This window comes from Chiroxiphia lanceolata, chromosome 15 (genome assembly GCF_009829145.1).
Source record: "Chiroxiphia lanceolata isolate bChiLan1 chromosome 15, bChiLan1.pri, whole genome shotgun sequence".
Classification (NCBI taxonomy): Eukaryota; Metazoa; Chordata; class Aves; order Passeriformes; family Pipridae; genus Chiroxiphia; species Chiroxiphia lanceolata.
Window position 1 is genome coordinate 1,653,234 of NC_045651.1, and position 19,775 is coordinate 1,673,008.

Sequence of the window (19,775 nt, forward strand, 5' to 3'; positions counted from 1 at the left end):
CCCATTGCTGAAATTGTGTGTATTTCAGACTCTTCTATCTTTGTTTTTCCAACAACTGCCTATTTTAATAACTCCTGTATAAAATAAGTACCATAATAGTCAGCATGAAATAATGACCCAACTGTAGTCACTAGTCACCAGTGGAACCACATCTCCTGAAGTGCAGCTGTTAACCTTTGACTTCAGGGATTATGGACAATATATTTAACACATATTGGAAGCTCTGAGTATCTTTAAATGCACAAGGGCTTTAACTGATGGATTTTGGCTTTACAAAGGTCACATCTCTGAACTTCCAAGCCTACAGTTTAGATGCTCCACTGCACAGTCTTGCCTTAATTTCAGGGTCGTCACCAAGAGATTAGTAAATGACACTATAGATGTTCATAGCAGTTGAAAGAGTGCTTTTATATTACATTACATGCTCTCGGGTTGATTCTTTAATGCTCTAAGAGTATTTAAACATGTTGTGAATCCTGAGAGATAATTAGGGGCACTTGTCTAAGCTGTTTTACAAATGGCATCTGTGTTTTCTCCTAACAATAGTTTGTCTTGTGCCAGTGTAAGTGATGCAGCACTTCATCGTCCTCCTCCTCAGCTGCCTCACTCAACAGTCCCCAAACCTTGGCTATTCTGTAGAATCTCTAAAAGCTTCTAGATATCCAGAACAGCAAACTGGGATTTTATTTCCTTTTTTACATAATTACCTATTTATTTTGCAGTTTGCTCCTGATGAGATTTCAGCTGCTGCTTGATTCCTTTTGGGTGGCCATGCTGAACAAATGAGTGAATTAGGCATAAGATACAGATGAAACCCAACAGTATATGCCCCCCCCCCTTTTTTTTTTGCCTTAGGAGGTATTTTTCCAGGAAAACGCTGAATTCAGAATGAGTCAGGTCAGTCAGTAATTATGATAGTCTCAGAAACTCAAGTGACTGTATCAATATCACACAGAAATATGATGTATGAAGTGTAATTCAAGGTATTGCTGTGGTTGAAAGGATGGAACGGAAATTTAATGCACTTGAGTCCCAGGTAACCTCTTAAATAGTTTAGCTGAGTAGAGGCCATTCTGCAAGTAGGGAATTCCTGGTTAAAGAATGATTTCTGCAGAAATCAATCTGTAGAGTTAATTATAAAAGCTGTATCTCAAATAGAGCCTTTATTCACTCCCTTGCCGTCAAGAGCCATTGATCTGGCAGCAGGAGTAAGAAACAGGCAACCCTTCAAACTGGCCAGGAAAAACCTGGAAGTTTTGTTGCTATGGACAAGCAGTGAGTCCTTTGAAGTGTCACCCTTGGGTTCAGACATTCCCATGTTTGAAATCTAGTTCTTTGAGGATGAAGAAGATGCTGAAAATGTTTCATCCAAAAGTCTCTACAGAAGCAGATAGTTAATTTGTGTAGCGTGGCTTTGTTACTGGAAATCAGCTCTTCCTCAGGAGTAACATCTTCTTTCCTGTTTGTGGGTCCCCAGCCAATTAGCACAGAAATTAATATGAAGTTGAAGACTTAATGGGATATTTAGAGCTCCCTTTTGACAGTGCAGGAGGAGCTGTTGGGAAGAGCTGTGCCTGCTCTGGAGCAGCCAGCTGGGTGATTTGTGTTAGCCTGGGTTTACAGGGGAGAAATCAGGCAGCTTCAGGGCGTCACTGATGTTTTCCTCATGAAGCCCTGACTTACAAGCCTGCCTGAATTCGTTCTTTTGAGAACATGCCTTGCTGAAAGTCTGTGCATGGAAGGGAAGCACCTTTGTCCACAACTCCATGCCTTGCTGGGTGGTGGGGAAACCACTAAGCCAGTCTGGAGGGGGTTAAGATGAAGGAACTAAAGTCCTCATCACTGCAGTTAAATTAAAAAAAAAAAAAAAGCTTAACATGACTTTATAATGGAAATGGAAAATTACTGCCGTGGAATGCTTGGAAGAGCTGCCTGTGCATGCATTTGCCTGGCAGAGCGGGGGGGGGGGAAGTTTTCTTTGCCTTCTTGCTAAACACAGAGTCTGCCAATGGTGAATTAGGGAAAGATTTTGTTTGTCTCCACTCAGAAACCTGGATCCTCGCTCCTAACTCTGGCTTCTGAGCTCTGTTTCCAAGAAATACTTGCTTTGGAGCCTGCAAAGGCTGTTTTGTAACAGCATTTTGCATTAAAGATGCCTGAGAAGAGAGCTTAAACCATGGGAGTGTTTCTGATCATGCAAGCTGTAGGTGTTAAAAGCAACAGTGAGAATGCCCCAGCACAGCTCTTGAAAGGGAGAATTCTCCAGCCTTTTGATGTGACAGTCTGTTGTCACTTGAGCTCCTTTTACCAGCTATACATTGACTTTCTCAGTTTTTACAACCTCCATGAAGTTCATCTATAGACTCCTAACCAAAGTGAAGTCAGGCTGGGAGTTCTAAAAAGGAATTATGGAGTAGAATTCCCATCAGGTTGGGTGTTTGCTTCTGCCAGCTAAAGCTGGAACCCATTGCCCTGGAGTTTAACCATCTCCTGGGAAGTGTGCTGCAGGAGGAGGCCTGTACCTCCCTGGTGTGGACACACAGGACCTGCTCTCCTATCTGGAAGGCAAGGCTGGTTGCCTTTCTCCTCCACAGCCCAAATAGCTCATCCTCCTTAGAAATACTGGGAGGACACCGGGCAGAACCTCTGCCCACCCTTCCCGTGCTCCCTCCGTCCCAGAGCGTGGCCACACGTAACACTCGAGTGTCACCCATTAAACTGACTCCAGATAATTCCTGGATTAAATTACATTTTAAACAAAAATAAATTGGCTTCTCTCATATTAACATCTTGTTTTAATAATTGCTGTTCCACATCCTTCTATTGCAGTTTTGAAATGCTTGAAAAGCCATTTGCTGCTTATAGATTTCTGATGAGGCAGATGGCTCATACGTGATCACACCTACGGGCACACAGCAAAACACCAAAGCCTAAGAATCCCATGGAGAGTTCCAAAAACTTTTGTTTAGAAATTGGAGTATCGTAGAGAAACAAAAAAAACCCCCTCCAATCCACCCCCTCAAATCAACCAAACCCAAATGTGACCAGCAGATTTTGTCCTCCCCGAGCCCTCAGTCATTGCCAGTTCCCTCATGGCTGTTGGAGAAGAAATCTTAATTTTTCTTGCAGTAAAGACTTAACATCAAACAATTGTCCCCTTTTTTCATCTCTTTGAAAGACTGTCAGATTTTTTGAATGTTCTAACTAGCAGATCTGTCTCCAGACTGTTTAATTACAGGTGCTTGAAACATTTTATTGGCATTGAGTAGAAATGCTTCTATTAAAAACTTAACACTTGGGTTGCAGATTTGTATCACACATTTGTATCCTTGCTAGGAAGAAATGCCAGCACAGGCCAAGACTGACCAGAAAAGATACAATATTAGAAACTTCAGCAGTTACTGATGCATAAAAATACGCAATGAACAGGAGAAAGGAATTCAGTTGTGTAGAAGAAGGTGTCTTCATGAACATGTGCCCATGTTTCATCACAGGCACAGGATCTGGGGAGTGCAGTGGCAGAACAGCTTCCAGAAAAGACACCGAATCCCTGAAACCCCCAAAGCTTTAGCACTTGAAATCAGTCAAATGCAAAATATAGCAAGATTCCAGAACACATGGCACTAAATTGACTGGCACTACGATATCAGTCCTCAGCTACAAATGAAAATGCTTTTTTCCATATCTGGGGAAGTTGATAGGATAATTATCTACACATTATATGCAAATAGTCTTTATAGCAAATGCTGCTTTGCCAGTATGCTGAACTGGAGAAGGTCGTGTTGCTCAGGGGACTGGAGCACCTCCCCTACAGGGGCAGGCTGAGAAAATTGGGGCTGTTCAGCCTGGAGAAGAGAAGGTTGTGTGGAGACCTGAGAGCACCTTCCAGTGTCTGAGGGGGCCTACAAGGAAGCTGGAGAAGGACTTTGCATCAGGAACTGGAGTGACAGGACAAGGGGGAACAGGTTCAAACTGACAGAGGGGAAGTTTAGGTCAGATAGTAAATAAATTCCTCCCTGTGAGGGTGGGGAGGCCCTGGCACAGGTTGCCCAGAGAAGATGTGGCTGCCTCTGGATCCCTGGAAGTGTCCAAGGCCAGGTTAGATGTTTCTTGGAGCAACCTGGGCTAGTTGAAGATGTCCCTGCCATTGGAACAAGATGATCTTTAAGGCCCCTTCCAACCCAAACCATTCTGGGATTCTGTGTTATTCCAGGCTGTATCTGCGGGTCGTTCCAGCACTGCCACAACACAAGTATCTCTGCAGAGATCCCTGCAGTCACTCCGTGCATAACTTGCAGGAAAGGAAAGGGCTCAAAGTGCCTTTATACGTGGAACAAAGTATTGGAAATCAAAGGAAACTTTTCCTTCTTCTTTTGGTGCATCAGGCTCTGTGCACTGGCTGGTCACTGCCATTAGAGCTCTGAAAGTGTAAAACAATCTGCTGTGTGTTTTGCTCCCAGGCATTTCAGCTCATCAGAGCCTGCAGAGTGCTTTTTGCTGTATTCAAGTACATGGAGGGGTAGCACACACAGACAGGGGGATGCAAACCTGGCCTTGCATGTAACTGGAAGCGACTTAAATGTCCTGCTTATAAACTATTTTTTCTGTTTGGAGCAAAATGCAATTAGGAGCAGGGAAAGAGACATGAGTAGGGTGACATGGAGGTAACTTTGGCATCTTGTGTATGTAAAATTAAATTATGAGCAGCTTCTTATGAACTGCCAGTAAGCAAGCCATGCTTTCTTCATTACAGAAAAATACAGGCATTAAAACCCACCTGGGCAAGGGCAGAATCCTGACTGGGCTCAGCTTGTGTGGCAGCTTTGGTGGTAAGGTCAGGAATTCGTTTGGTGACCATTTGGAAAGATCTGATCCCAGAATTGTGCTATACCTCTGTCTCCTTATCACAGGAGTGCTCTGTGAGGCAGCAGTGAAATCAAGCACCCAAGGGAGCACCCAAGGCTCCCTTCCACATACTCCTGAGTAAAACTGGTTTCACACCCCCATGGGGGCATGGTTTGTGTGTGTCACTTCTTCCTCGTCCCCTGAGATGACAGCTGATGAGTAGGGGCCTGTTTTATAGCTTTTTCTTTTTTACAAATGCAAATTATCCCAAATTTGAAGGCCACGGAGCTACTTCCCAACTCATTACCCAAATGCCACAAGAAATCTGGTAAATCAAGGCTTTATATGAAACAACCCAAGTGAGTTATTTAGGAACTGCAGATGTTTTGGTTGTAAAGAAAAGGTGTGTAGTGAGGGGAAAGGGCTGGGTGTTTGCTTTAGAGCTTGTGAAACTGAAAAACTCCTCCTTGTTGAGGCACAGTAACATCCTAAAACCCACCCTGCAGGAAACAGGCAAAGCTAAATCAGCTGCAGAAAGAACAGTCTCCTGGAAAGAGCAGCGGATCCTTATCAAAAAGACTGAGGCAAAAATTAAAGACTGAGATGGAGAGGAGTGCGGGTCACAGCCCTGGTGTGCCCTGAGCCTGGAGTGAGATACAATGGTGGGGAATGCACTGCAAATAGATGGGTGATAGTTTTCTTTTCCCAAAGGATGATCCTTCCTTTGGCTGTGCCAGCCAGGTGTTCTTTGGAGAAACACCACCACATGTAAGAGCTCTCCTCGAGCCTCTCTCAGTCTTTCGAATGAGGTGCTATAAAGGTGAGGCAGGAAACCATCCTAAATTAAGCCTAAAAAATGAATTCTGACTGACCCAGTGGCTCTAATTTACCCGCAGGTTTTTCTGAGGTTCAGGTGTTTTCTGTCCTGGAATAGTTTTGCTTTTTAAGAGTTTCTGGGCAAAGTAGCTGCAGTAGCTCCTCCACAGACAGGAGTCACTGTACAGGGAGCCTTGGAGAGCCCTGCCCTGCAAAGGGATAAGGATGCAACCAGTGTCTGACATCCTTAGTTTCAATAGGGAAAATAAAACCAGAAAAAAAGCAGCAGTTTCCTCCCATGCAAGGGATTAGGAGAGGACTTGAGGTACAGATTGAGACATCAGTTGGAAGTCTTTGGAATCCTGAGCCTCCCCAGTCTCGGGGTGTTGCCAAGGCCTGGCTGCTGCCTCGGGAAGCTGTGAGGTGCAGGAGAGCAGCTCCAAGGAACCCTCTGGAAGCGCGTTACGGAGCGTGGAGCTGTCTGACTTGAGTAGTGCAATCGCTACATGAAACAAAGCACCGATAAAAATAGTGTGTTTTCTTGCCATGCTTCATTTCCTTCTGGATGGTCTCAAAATGTCCCTGTTTGATTCTTTTCTTTGTACAACTTCAGTGAGTCATTGTGATCGCAGTGCTCTGGCAGCATTTTGAAAAGCTCTGAAATGCAGAATATTTCCCTGAAATTGCCAAATGTTTTACATGGAAGTGGCTACATTTCAGGCAGCCTGGACACGGTCTTCCTATTTTTTTTTAACTCTATATTCCTCCTTCCTGTGAGAGTTATTCATATTTTAAAATAATTACCCCAATGCTTCATGTTTTATGGAGAAGCAATAGTGTACTGCGATCACTCCCTTGCCCCTAAAAAGTGTTCCCTCCTTCCCCTGACTGTTCATTTTTAGATAGTAAAGGAATCATAGTCCTGCTCTGTATACAGACTATTTAAGATCCAACATCCCTCTCCTTTTCCCACGTCTCTCTAAACATCTTTGGAAAATAAATCCATCACTCTTTGCTGGATACCAAGTGCCCTGTAAGAGTGTATTCACTGGAATAGATCATGTACAGGGCCTTATCACTAATCCCTGGGACATTTCCTCAAGTAGAAGTGTGAGACACGTCCAGGATGACTTGCCCACATGAATGCAAAGCTCTCCATAGAGTGAAGGCTTTTATCACCCTGCTAAAGCTGCATGTTATAGCCACTTTGCACACTGAGATGGGGTATGCGCTATAAAAAGGGACTGTTGAACTGTGTTTGCTGCCCTGAATTTCTCCCTGAGCACACACATACCTGGATGGGTTTCCTAAACTGTGGGCTTGTCTTTAGCTCCATGGTATCCTTTGATAACCTTCAATATCCCCACCAGCTTTCCTTGTCTGTAGCATTGCTTTCCTAATGCAGGAAAGCATTCCCTCACCTGCCTGTGAGGGAGATCTTACACACTAGTTTTACTTGGTCATTTTCGTAAAACATATTTGCCTTGGCCATACATTTTTGCTGTAATATATAAAAAAATAAACTTTTTCCTTTTTGGACAAGCTGCCTGCTGGGAAGAGGATGGTGCAGCTTGTGCCTCCTGCATTTGGATGTGGTGAGGATGCACAGGTTGAGTTTCAGGGGCAGTTGCTGGGCCCTGTGTCTATGACAGCTCTGCCATTACCTGTGATGAGGTGCTTAACGTGGGCATCTGGGCTTGACATGCACTGCTGGCAAAGATTAATTGTCCAGACAGATGCTGCCGTCCAGACAAACATCTCGCAGGTACACAGGCCATATGTTCCTTCAGCATTAGTGCTGCCCTGTCTCAGTGCTTGAAGGATACTTTATATCTGATATTGGCCAAGGCAGTCAGAGAAGAGCAGAGAAAATGTCCTGACCCTTGGTATCACCATCGTCTCTGTCTCAGTAGTCACAGCTTCTAGCAGGATAAAAGCTGAGGTCAGGTTTCTGCAGCAATGTCTGGTTTATCTTTTCTGTTTCCAGGACACTTGGTTTTTGGATTTATCTTCATAAAACCGTGGCTGTCTAGATTTTGATTGATAGGTGGTTAATTCATTACATCCATCAGACTGGGGCAAGAGATGGCAGTGGCTAGACGTGGCCAGGATGGCTTGCCCACATGAATGTGAAGCTCTCCACAGAGCGAAGGGTTTTGTCAGCCCTGCTGACAAAAAAAGCTGCCTGTTGTGGCCTCTAGAGCAAAGGACAGATTTACCTTTCTAAAACTTCTATTTCTGTCGATTTTAAATTTTAAGCATCATTTTCCTAGGTGTCACAAGGCTTTTAGGGGGCTTTCAGGACACTCATGATTTTAACAGACAGTGTGATTGAGGGTGGCAGCAGGTCCCCCTCTGAGGGACCTCCTGACTCCTGCAGGTGCCATGCAGAAGGGATGACCTCGGGCTGGCAGGAGGAAGGGGAGCAGCAGAGGGGACCCCACGTTGTAGGTGAAGGACAGGACAGGGTTCAGAGGTGTGTGCATCCCCACAGGCCCCTGAACAGATGCTGCTCAGGTCACATTGCTTCTCCCATTTGTCTGTGTTATCAAACCCATCGAGCTGGGTTTGATTTGTGACCCAGACTCGCAGCCTCCATCTCCAGAGGCAGGATGGCAGCGTGGAGAGCAGCCCGGCTTTTCCGTGGATTTTCCTGAGTCGCTGCTAATTCCTGGCATCCCTTGGGTGAATCAGCCTCCTTCTCCTGATTCATTCAGTGCCATCCCGACACGTTTGACACCACCATCATTTTCATGTTTAGTGAGTTATATATTTTTTTAAATGCTTTGTGACACTTTTAAATGAAGCAGGTAGAGAAAGTAGATTTTGGAAAAGCAGGAACATCTGGTGCTTGCATGTTTTGGTTGGCAACTTTGTGAAATTAATACAGTCCTAGAGAAGAAAAATTACACATTGAAGTTGGAAGTTAATTAACTCTGACTCTCAGGTGCTTGGGAACAAGGCTGGGATTGTCACATCGCTCTGACTGCGGGTGGTTTCTCACACCTGGCACCTCTCCAGGTCCTTCTGCTGGGACCAGTGCAGCAGGAGCAGGCTGTTGAGGTTGCTTCCTTCCCACACCCAAAGAGGCTTTTGTGGTCGTTTAACTGACCAATTAGTTGGCACAACATAATGCATAGGAAAACAAGGTTTTAGGGTTTGAAGGTTAGTAGGGGATATTCAGACAGAGCATCTCCTCCTGTTCCCTGGCTAATCTGGCTCGTTCACAGCCACAGCAGAAATCTGAAGATAATATAACAAGTAGTTGCAAAATCCAGAGTAAAGCTTTGAGAAAAAGGGATAAATCAAAATTTATCTTTAATTTTGTATTTGCATATTGTTTCTACTTCAGACTGTGTAAGATTAATCCTTTTTTGACCTTTTAACTCAGTTTTTGGCAAGTAGCTTAGGAAATGCAGCCTCCAGTGTACTAAATGTCATCCTGTCTAAAATACTTAACAACGCAGCCTGCACTCAGAAAGCAACACCTTGTTACCATGAGCTGTTAAAGACAGGTGAAACCAGCTCTTGTGAACACTTGCCAAGTGATTTTGCTTCTAGTAACTAACCATAATAAATATCGAAGCAGGTATGAGTTGGATGTGAGAGCAACAAAATTGAACACTTTTATGTTTAAACATCATGTTCCTCAAAACTTATTAAACTTGCTTTGTTTGCTGTGGAGTTCATTGAATAAACATACAGAAGGTAATTGTTTCATTGGGATATGTTTTAAAACTCCAGAGGTGTTTTACAGGTCATTAATGCTGCACTGGCTCTGGCTGCTAAGCCCCAAAGCAAGCTGGCTCAGGAAAACATGGATCTCTTCAAAGAGCAGTGGGAGAGGCAAGTCCGTGTGCTGACGGATGCTGTGGATGACATCACTTCCATTGATGACTTCCTGGCTGTATCAGGTAACCAGGCCTGCAATCTCAGAATTATTCAGTCTCCTAAGTGAGCTTATTCTTGCAAACCAGTGGGTTTGACATGTTCTGGAGTCTTCCCGGGTTTTGGAAGGGGTGGTGTTGGTACATCTCACCTGGTAAGTGTCATCTTCTGCTGAGCGGGGTGTGAGACTGCAGCAGGAGATCTGTGCTCAAGGAGAAGACACTTTATGTCTCAAGATTTGGAATTGCTGGCTGAACTAATGATGAATTATCACCTAGCTACTGCAGACAAACCTCAGCAGGAACTTTGGGGGAAATTGAACATAATTATGACCAAGGTAGGAACTAACAAAAAAGATGATCCCTCATACTCTTTTTATGTAAACAAAACTGAATATCAAACCATGGTCATACAAGTTAATTAAAGTAAAACTGTTCATATAGAAAATGTGACTGTTTTTATCCAGGTCAGCTTTAGTAAAGTTTTAACAGTTTTTTAAAAAGATTGGATCATTATAATAGATTAATAATTGCATATGACAAAGCTCTTGCCAAGATAATCCATTTTATCAGCATCCTTGATAAAGACCCACTATTAGCTGCTGTGACCTAAAAATAATGGGGGCATTTTTATTTCCATGTCCTTTAATTCTACTCTAATCAGAGGACATGGAGATGTAACCGTGTGAATTGTGACTGCAATAGTGTTCACAAATCACCACTACAAACTGGGGGTCTGATTTCCTTGGTGCAAGCAGGTTTGGGCATCTCAAGTGACCTAAAACCTCCAGCTGTAAATAAAGACTTCACAGGAAGATGTGTGGAGTCAGAAGTACCGAGTGGACATAGAAAATTAAGGTCCTGAATTAAAAGACTATACTTTTTTTAATTATTAAAAAAAAAAAGAGAGAGAGAGAAAACCGAAGCGAAACAAGAAAACTCAACCCAAGTGGTGTTTCTGTGATGAGTCACCTGCATTATCACACGTGTTGTACTGTGGTTCCCTGGGTTCTGAATAAAAATTTCTCTTTGCAGTGAGTTTGCATAAACTTATTAGGCAGTTGAATAGCTGAGCTCTTTATCTCCGTCTGCGCTCGCTGGGGCAGCAGGAGCTGCAGTGGCACAGCTGTGAGGAGCCTATTTCTGGGGAAATATATTTAGAGGGAATTGTGTGCTGAAGTTTGAGGCTCTGCTTGGAGCTTACCCACAATTGTACAAACATTTTAAAGAGGAGAAGCTGTTAGTCCCTGCAAGCACAGCCTGTGTAGAGCTGCTGAACTGCATCGCACTGGCAGGTGAGCCTCCAAAGGGATCAGGGCACTGGCACTGAGGGATCAGCATCCTTATGCAGGCCATTCGAGGAGATGGGAGCTCTGCTTTTGGGGTTGTGGTGTTGGCCCTGCTGGGGTACTCTGAAGAGTTCTGAGGGCTTGGCAATAAGCAGGGAACGTTTCTTTTCTGGGGTGGTGACAGTCTGACTCAGGGGAGAGTTCACCACCCAAAATGAAGCCCTGGAAATGTACTTTGAAGCTACTCTAGGTGCTCAAATGCATTCAGTAATTATTTATATGTGCTATGTTATCGAAGAGATGGTAGAAAAATATTAAAGCAATAAATATTGTTTTAAATATTATTTGTTTGAACTTTGATAAATGTTTTCCATATAAATGCCACAAGTCCAATTCATCTGCTAAAAGTCTGAACTCCTCTTTGGATAAAATTGTGGCAGATATGATTTATACCAAGTGCTGTTTGGGGTTATTAGAATGTTTGTATCAGTTACTAACTGGGATGTAAGCAGAATTTAAAAGAGTTCTTGTGAGTCTATGTGTGTGTATATATATAAATATATATAAGAACCACCCCACATTCCTACAGTGTGGTGTGCTGTCCATCATGAAAGGAATGCTTCACTGTTCAACTTATGCTACAGAATGGTAGTAAACTTATGCTACAGAATGGTAGTAAACTAAAGGCTTGATGAGAGAGATGTTTGGTTTAGATAGCAGCAGAACACCATAGAAGAAGGATCCTTCAATGCACAATGTTTCGGGCTACAGCATTTTAAGAAGGGTAGAGCAGAGGGACCCCGTTGAGTTAGGACAGGGTCTGGAGATGGCTCACTGTCAGGGCACAGGAGATGAGTGGCAGAGGGGCCCCGTTGAGTTAGGACAGGGTCTGGGGATGGCTCACTGTCAGGGCACAGGAGATGAGTGGCAGAGGGGCCCCGTTGAGTTAGGACAGGGTCTGGGGATGGCTCACTGTCAGGGCACAGGAGATGAGTGGCAGAGGGGCCTTGTAGCCTAAAGATCTTTCCTATGTGCTCCCAACCATGAGGGATGTGCAGCTCAGGGAACTTCAGTATCAGAGGTGCCACTTACTGAACAGCCCTTGACAGATTTTTCTCATTTAAGCTGGTGTTAGTTGTTCTTTCGACCGTTATAAACCGCTGGCACCTCCATCCTCCTGTGCGGATTTCCCAGCTGGAAGTGTGCTCTCTGTGAAGAACCTCCTTGTTTTGGCAGTGTCGCCTCTTCGCTTCATTTGATGCCCCTACTTGTACTAGAAGATGGTGAGGAGGCCTTTTCCCTCCTCTCTTTCTTCATGCAGTTTGTAAATGCACGGAGTTAGTTCTGCTTTGTCAGTCATCTGTCTCTTGACTGCACAGTCTTTGCCCGTTTCATTATTTCTCATTTCAGAGCTCTTCTGTACCTTCTGTAATTCTTACCTCTCTTATCTGTGCCTTCCCAAAGCACTCTGGGTGTGTATGCCTGCTATCTCTGTTCTTTGGAGCAGTTGCTGATAGCACCATGTAATTGTCAAATTCAGTGTTCTGAAATTACCTGGATCTCCTTTGAAATCCTTTTAAAAAAACATTCCATTTGCTGCCTTCTGTTCCTCTGCTGCTGACAGAGGTTTATGCCAGAGATTGCCCATCTCAGTGGAACTATTTTCCTGAAGAGCCTCCCGATGAATATTGCCTGGACCCGGTGATTGTCCTTCTCGTTACAAGATGAACACTGTCTTTATGAGTGTATGAACACTCCAGGGTTGGCTCCCTGACCACGTCTGCCGACACTGCTGCTTGACCTGGTTCCTGCAGTGCCCCGTGGAACAGAGGCTCCAGCATGGAAACTGTGCTAAGACACAGCAAAGGAGCACAGTTGTATTTGTGCATCTATGGCTTCATCTCCCAACTGCTGCACTTACATTTTGATGTCCTGAGGCCCCAGAGTCCTTTGCAGACAGTTTGGAAAGGGATTGCTTAGTCTCCTTAATGCGGAGGTGGGTGGAGGTGGAAGGTGTTTGGTGGGGGTGGATTGAGGATTGACAGTCGCGGGGACTTTTTATTCTGTAGCTTTTCACAGTTTAATGTATTTCCTTGTTTGCTCTAAAAATCATTTCTGTTGAAAAAATATCTTTTCTCTCACCTTGTTTCCCAACCACACCATTTTCTCTACAGTTATTTTGATGGGTCAAATTCCCTTCGCCATTGCTATATGCTGTTGCTGTGAGATGTTTCTCCAGCTCAGCAGGAGGAGTTGGTTTTGATGCAGGATGATGTTCTCCCATCCCCAGAGGTGCTGGTGGTGAACCTGCACATCAGCATTTCCTGGGCTCTGCCACCCCAGCCTCAGCAGATGGCATTTGGCACCAGCCACTGGTGTCCGTGTGCCTGTAGGACAGGTAGCACTGTGTGTATTTACAAGCACAGGGCAGGGTGTCAGATCTTATCTGTTACCATCCAGCTGGAGAGTGTAACCAGAGTGGATGCACCTGACAGCCCTGCACTTCCCCAGGCCCTTTGCAGGCTGCCCCGTGGGTTATCTTCCTCTAGAAGTGACTTTCTGGCCACTTCACCTCTGCAAAAGACTTTAAATGATCAGCAGACATTTACATATTCACCTTCATTTTGTCCATGCCTTTTATTAAAGTTCAGATAATCCGAAGAGGCTTTTAAATGGTCTGTGGCTTAATTTATTCATTAAGGAATTGAAGCAATAAACAGTCTGTTTTGGCCTGATGCCAAAGCCTTTTCTGTGGGCTGTTGCAGCTCGCAGGACTGTCTCCTCCTTTAAATACCCTCCCTGCTCCTCGCTGAGGCTCCTGTGCCTTGGCTGCCTGTTCACTGACTTGTCACATCACTAATGAACCTGGGCTTCTCTCTCCCAGGGCCACATTCTGCCCTCAGCTGAACCTGTTCAGGCTGAGTTGCTTCAGAGGAGTTTCACAAGTGTCGTTTTTGTCCAGGTTACTTACAGAAGTCTCACAGTATTGCACCTGGCTCTGTTAATTTTATGTAAATCAGGCATAACTTCCCACAGCAATCCTTTCAGGCAGTTCCTCCAAATCCTCTATCAGCCAACTCTGTGAGCTTCTTGTCTCTACAAACTCTTGCTAAATGGCTCTTTTACTACCTGCAGAGGGAATAAAAGCCACTTGCAGGGGTTGGCAGTGTAGAATGATTAAGTCAATGGTAAGTAACACTGGAAACTGTTTCAAGTGACTGAGCAGAAATGTTTCCAAGTTGGTTTCTTACCAAGCAGCCCAAATGCTGTCTTGGAAGGTGATATCAAAGCACTGGTACTGATACATCAAAGAGGTCTCTAACAGAGTTTGCAAGTTTCTCATGACAGTTTGGGAGATCTTTTGGATGTGTTTCCCCAAATGAGGATCCCAATCTCTTTAGGCATCTTCAGAAATCTCTTAAGAGGTTTTACTCATTTTGGGCTTCTTGGACTTGGTAAATGGGGGAAAATATCTCTGTATAAAAAAGAAAACAAATATTGAAAAGTAAATTGCAAACAGAGGTCTTGGCTTTATTTTTTTTTTGCTTTCTGAGGAGGCAGTGAGTAGTCAGTGGCTGGAATGCTTTCCCCATAATTCACCACATACATGACATGTCTCAAATTGGAATGGGGGACTAACAGTGTAATATTCTCTGATGGTATGTGTGTGGTTGTTGGAAAACACTGTGGAGGAAGCTAGAAACATGCAACAAATGCCATGGTCTATTAGAGTGTTGAGTGGATTAGGTGTGGTGCTGGGGAGGTGCCTCATCAACCCACACCCGTGGAATGATGGTGGAGTGGTTTGCAGGTATTTGGACTTGGGCAGTCCAGGGGAGGAATATACAAAGAAGCACACTAGGGGAGAATTCAGCTTTCCTGTTGGTAAAATTGAGTACAAACAGGGCCAGTTGGGGGATGGACTGATGACTTTTTGACACCTGCTTTGGAAGAGCAACTGTTTGCTGGTCATAGTGAGCTTAAAAATCAATTCTTGCCAGCATCTCCATGGAGGTTTTATAGAGCAGGTCCCAAACTGAGCAGTTGCAATGCTGATAACAGAAAAGAAGATTTGTGTCTAAATCCTGCTTCTTTTACCACCAGAGAATCACATTTTAGAAGATGTAAACAAATGTGTGATTGCTCTCCAAGAAAAGGATGTTGATGGCTTAGACCGCACAGCGGGCGCCATCCGGGGCCGCGCCGCCCGAGTCATTCACGTTGTCACGTCGGAAATGGACAACTACGAACCTGGAGTCTACACAGAGAAGGTGTTGGAAGCAACCAAGTTACTCTCCAACACAGGTAAGGGTCACTTACTCTCAGGAGTCCTCAGTTTGTGTTGTTTGAAAACATGTGGGCAGCTGGGTACTGATGTACCTGTGAAATCTGTTAAAGGCTCAATTTACTGTAATGAAAATTAGTGGGAGTTACTTGCAGAGCTGTTTCACAGTGAGAAGTGTAATTTTGTTGTGTGGATTGGCTTAAAGCTCAGCAGTGCACGAGGTGTCCCTGCGTGTGCTCGATGTAATGGACTGGGCTGGGGAAAGCTAAAACACTGGGAATGAGTCCCAAACCGTGAGTGATGGCTTGAAAGTTGTGCTGGGATTGTCTTGGAGTGTTGGACCAGGGTCTGCAGGTGTTCAGGGTCCAGAAGGAACATCACTCTGGCCCACCAGAGTAAATTTGGGGTAATGATTAGGGTAAATTTTGTGAAGTATCTTTACAACTTTTAAAAAAGCATTGTAGGTTGTAGTGCCCCACACCTAAACACCAAATCGGGGTGTTTCCTTTGAACTAGCTGGTGACATCCATACAGGGTAAGGAAGGGTTCTGGTTGCTTCAGTGAGTGCTCTGCCAACCACTAGATGTTGTTTTTGCTTTAATTACTTTGATGAAGAATCAAGGGTGACACTGAAGAAACAGCAAACTGTAACTGCCTCTGGGATGTTCTTCCTGGGGCACAGTGAGTCACTGAAATGCAGCAGTACAACTTGCCCCCTTCCAATGCCTTCTTAAACTTGAGCTTCCTGGTGGTGGTATTATTTTTTTTCTCCAAAAAATGATGTACAAATATGGGGAACATTAAATAAACGCTTAATAATTTTATCCCACAGTTTCTAAGGGCTTCTCCGGGTATTTCTTCCTTGTCCACTAGACGGGTGTGTCGTTGTCTAAGGAGAAAACAACAAATAGCAGCAATGTAAGGAGAAGTGGAAGTGGATTAAGACTTGAGCTCCTGTAACAAGTGTTTTGAATTTAAATGAACAGCTTCCAGGGATAGTTAAAAGTGAGGCACACACACTGCTACGGGAACGTGAAGCAGAAGGTGGCACTGGGGTGGGGACTGACTTGTGTCGTGTTCCGAGCTCAGTTATGCCGCGGTTTACGGAGCAAGTGGAGGCTGCTGTGGAAGCCCTGAGCTCAGACCCCGCTCAGCCAATGGATGAGAACGAGTTTATCGACGCTTCCCGGCTGGTGTACGACGGGATCCGGGATATCAGGAAAGCCGTGCTGATGATCCGGGTGAGCACAACTTACCTCGACAGCTTCCCGCGTTTCCTCTGCTTCCCCTGCCTGCACCGAACTGACAGCCATCGGTATAATTGAGGGCAGACAGCAGAAGATTTTCATTTAGCTCCTATTAACATTCAGAGTCTTAAAACTGCTAATCACTGTGGAGCACTTGAGCAGTACGGTTTGATTCAAATTCATTACCCAGATCTGAGCATCGATGATAGCCCGAGTTGTGATGCTAAATACCCTTCACGCATCTTTTGTAATCTCATGGTAATGCCTTGCTCGTTAATGTGCTAGAATCAGTGACCTTTAAGTTAACAACAGCAAATGAATTCGGAACTGTAGATGCTTGTTGATAGTTTGAGAGCTTAGAAATAAAACCTAATGGCTTTTTATTAAGTAAATTTTAAGAATTAATGCTGGTTGGTCAAAAGCAAGTTGAGATGAGGTCGGTGTGTAGTTCCTGGAGCGTGTAGTTTGTTAACTGGCTAACCTGGGTAAACAGGGGCAGCCTTGTCTCTTGTGTTGTTACATGGTTCAGGTGCAATGAGTGTGACTTGGAAGCCCTAATTTCTGGCAGGTCAGGCAGCGTTCAGCTGTTGGGAGCAGAAAGACTCCTGCAGTTGGTTGAAGGGATGCAGAAAAGAAAGTTCTCATTGAAGCTGATCTATGGGCCTATTTCTTGAATCTTAGTGGGGCAAAAATGAGCAGAAGCCAGACACAGAAAAAACAAATACTGGGGGTTTATTCCTTTTTTTTCCTTCTTTTCCTTGTACTTCTCTGACTCTGAGAAACTGCCTTCATCTGCCTTCATCTTTCAGAGTGGTAACCATGGCAGATGCAGTTTGGTGATAGGTAAAATAAGGTTGTACAGCCCCAGAATATGTGTGATTATGGTAACCATTGCAATAGTGTCTTCCACGTCTGCTACTTAAAGGAAAGGATCGGATGACAAAGAACAAAAGCAGTAACCACATATGTGCTCTGCGTGGAATTTTTTTCAAACTCACTCAGGATTTATAGACAAGCAATGTTAGATGAAGATATCAGTACCTTCCTGCTATGCAGACAAACCAATTTGATTCGCCCCCTGCTGAAGTCGTCGTTATTCAGGACATGGAGGCCTGGCTGCCAATTAGCCGAGCTGGCAGTGCCAGGATTCCTGACATTCCCCCTGTGCCATGGCTCCGAGGTGATGTCAGGGTGCCACGGCTCCACTGCAGCTGCCAGCAGCCCAGGCAGCTCCCTAGTGACACAGCAGCGACCTGTCAAGGAGTTCAAATGTTGGCATTTGTCGTCCAAAGGGTTTATTTTAGGATGAAGGAGCCATCTGGGTGGAGATCCCAGGCCACCACTTCTCCGGGTCTGGGTGTAGCTGCTCTCGCCAGAGCGCGGCTGAGCTCAGCAGGGCCAGGGAGCTGCTTCAGTGGCACTTGTTCTTTACAGGGACCAGCAGGAAAAGTCACTCAGACACCTCTTTTTTGTGTCTGTGCAGTGTATTTTCAAAGCTGGAATCTCACTGTGTTTGTTGAAGAGAAGCTCTTCCCTCTCTCCCTGCACCCCAGGCAGCTGCTCCTCACCACAGAGGAGTCTCTGCCCTTGGTGGCAGGTTGAAAGGCAGAATTACACTTTGTGTGTCCCCAGAGGGATGGATGGGCAGAGGGAGGAGGCTTGAGGCTCACAAACAGTTTGTAAACATACAACAGAACTGTTTCCTTTATGTTTTTTAATGTTTTTTTAAATATTGATATACCGAGCTACTTCTTAGCATATGTTCTGGTGATTTTGTGGATATACCCTGTTCTCCAAGGCCTGGAGAGGAGATGGTGGCCGGAATACTCAAGGTCTTGATTATCCGTGTATTCACCTTTGCTTTTTGGCATCTATTTTGAGTATCCATATCTATTTTAACTGTATCACAAGGTGTCCATATTGAAAAACAAGTCTGTGAAATTCAAATCATAGGAAAGAAATCTAAAGAACAGGGACTTTATTTGCATCTTATCTGTTAATCACAATTTACTGCATTTATCAGTGAAGTTCTTTGTTGGTCCAGCTCTGCAGAATTGTCATGAAATGCCACTCTCTAACAAAGATGTACTGTTTTGACAAACATGCTGTTTAAACTTGATAAGCTTTATAAAAAGTTTGCCAGCTACAGACTGGCAGTAGCAAAAATAAATCCTAGGCAAGCAGGAACTGGGTCAGATGTGCTTAGCCTACAGCATAAAAGCTGGCCCTTACTAGCTAAAATTTGTCAGCTTTTCCTGAGGGATAAGAATGAATTTTGAGCTATTTTATCTATTGTTGATTTAGTCGATGCTTTGATTCATAATTGTGCTAAAGACACCGTCTGTGGTTCTGAATCAGCCCTTAGAGCTGTGGGTAATGCCAGCTTCAGAATCTCAAGTGAAGCTTTTACATTTAATCGAGTAGCAAAAACACTGTTCGTTTTGCAAACTTTTTTCTGTCTTTCAGCTGCTGAGTGCATTAGTGTCCTGACAAATCTCAGCTGTTTAGTTACTGCTGTGTAATTCTGGGGATCCCTATGGTGTTTAACATGAGCAGTCAAGCATGTATAATCACATGTGTTCACGAGCTGGATACAGTCTCTGTATTTACCTTTTTGTTGAAAACATTGAATAATTTTTACCTTCACTGGTTTCCACTCTCTCTGCTTGAAAAACAATATTCTTGTTGATTTTCAGAACCGTGAAATCCGTTGTTTGACTCTGACTGAATGCTTTTCCCTCAGACTCCTGAGGAGCTGGATGATTCTGACTTTGAGACCGAGGATTTCGATGTCCGAAGCAGAACCAGCATCCAGACCGAAGATGATCAGCTCATTGCCGGTCAGAGCGCAAGGGTAAGGCAGAAACCTGAGCACTGTAAAACTGTGACCTGCCTTCAAGAAACAGTTTGAGTTGCTTTGAAAGTCCAGGTTGAATTTTTTGGGGGTAGTGATGAAAATATTGGATCAGAAAAGTGGTGTCCTTTGTTTCTGGTATTGTTGTGAAAAGGAGGTGAAGTGAAATGCAGCTCGTGTTGTCTGATGGATGTGGGAAATGTCTGTGGTTTATTTTGGATGTTCTGAAAGTTCAAAATCCTTTTAATAGCAACTAATTGCTTCGTATTTTGATTCCACAGACATTGTAGTCACTGCCTACGGTGCAGCGAGATACAGGGCAGATGGTTCCATTGGATTAACATTATTTTCAACAGAGAAATACTAACTTTATGGGCAACAAATTGTTACAAAATGTCTTCTCACACACGTGCTGGTGTGTGTTTGGCCACTGAACATTTATCAAGACAATGTTGAGAGGAGCTCAGAAATTAAATCATTTCAACTAACTGCATTTGCTATGACTGTTAAAAATGAAAGCATTGACAGGCAATATACAGTCATTAGTAGGTG

At 44.2% G+C, this 19,775-nt stretch overlaps 1 protein-coding gene across 3 annotated transcripts in view; it reads left to right on the plus strand.

Moving 5' to 3' along the window:
- The window catches only part of CTNNA1 (catenin alpha 1), a 119,707-nt gene that overhangs the window by 88,171 nt on the left and 11,761 nt on the right, over positions 1–19,775 (plus strand). For all 3 annotated transcript variants that reach the window (XM_032702792.1, XM_032702794.1, XM_032702793.1), the window contains 4 exons: positions 9,419–9,575; positions 14,942–15,142; positions 16,212–16,363; positions 19,113–19,223. In XM_032702792.1, the coding sequence (XP_032558683.1) occupies positions 9,419–9,575; positions 14,942–15,142; positions 16,212–16,363; positions 19,113–19,223 (621 nt within the window). The remainder of the gene's footprint in view (positions 1–9,418; positions 9,576–14,941; positions 15,143–16,211; positions 16,364–19,112; positions 19,224–19,775) is intronic.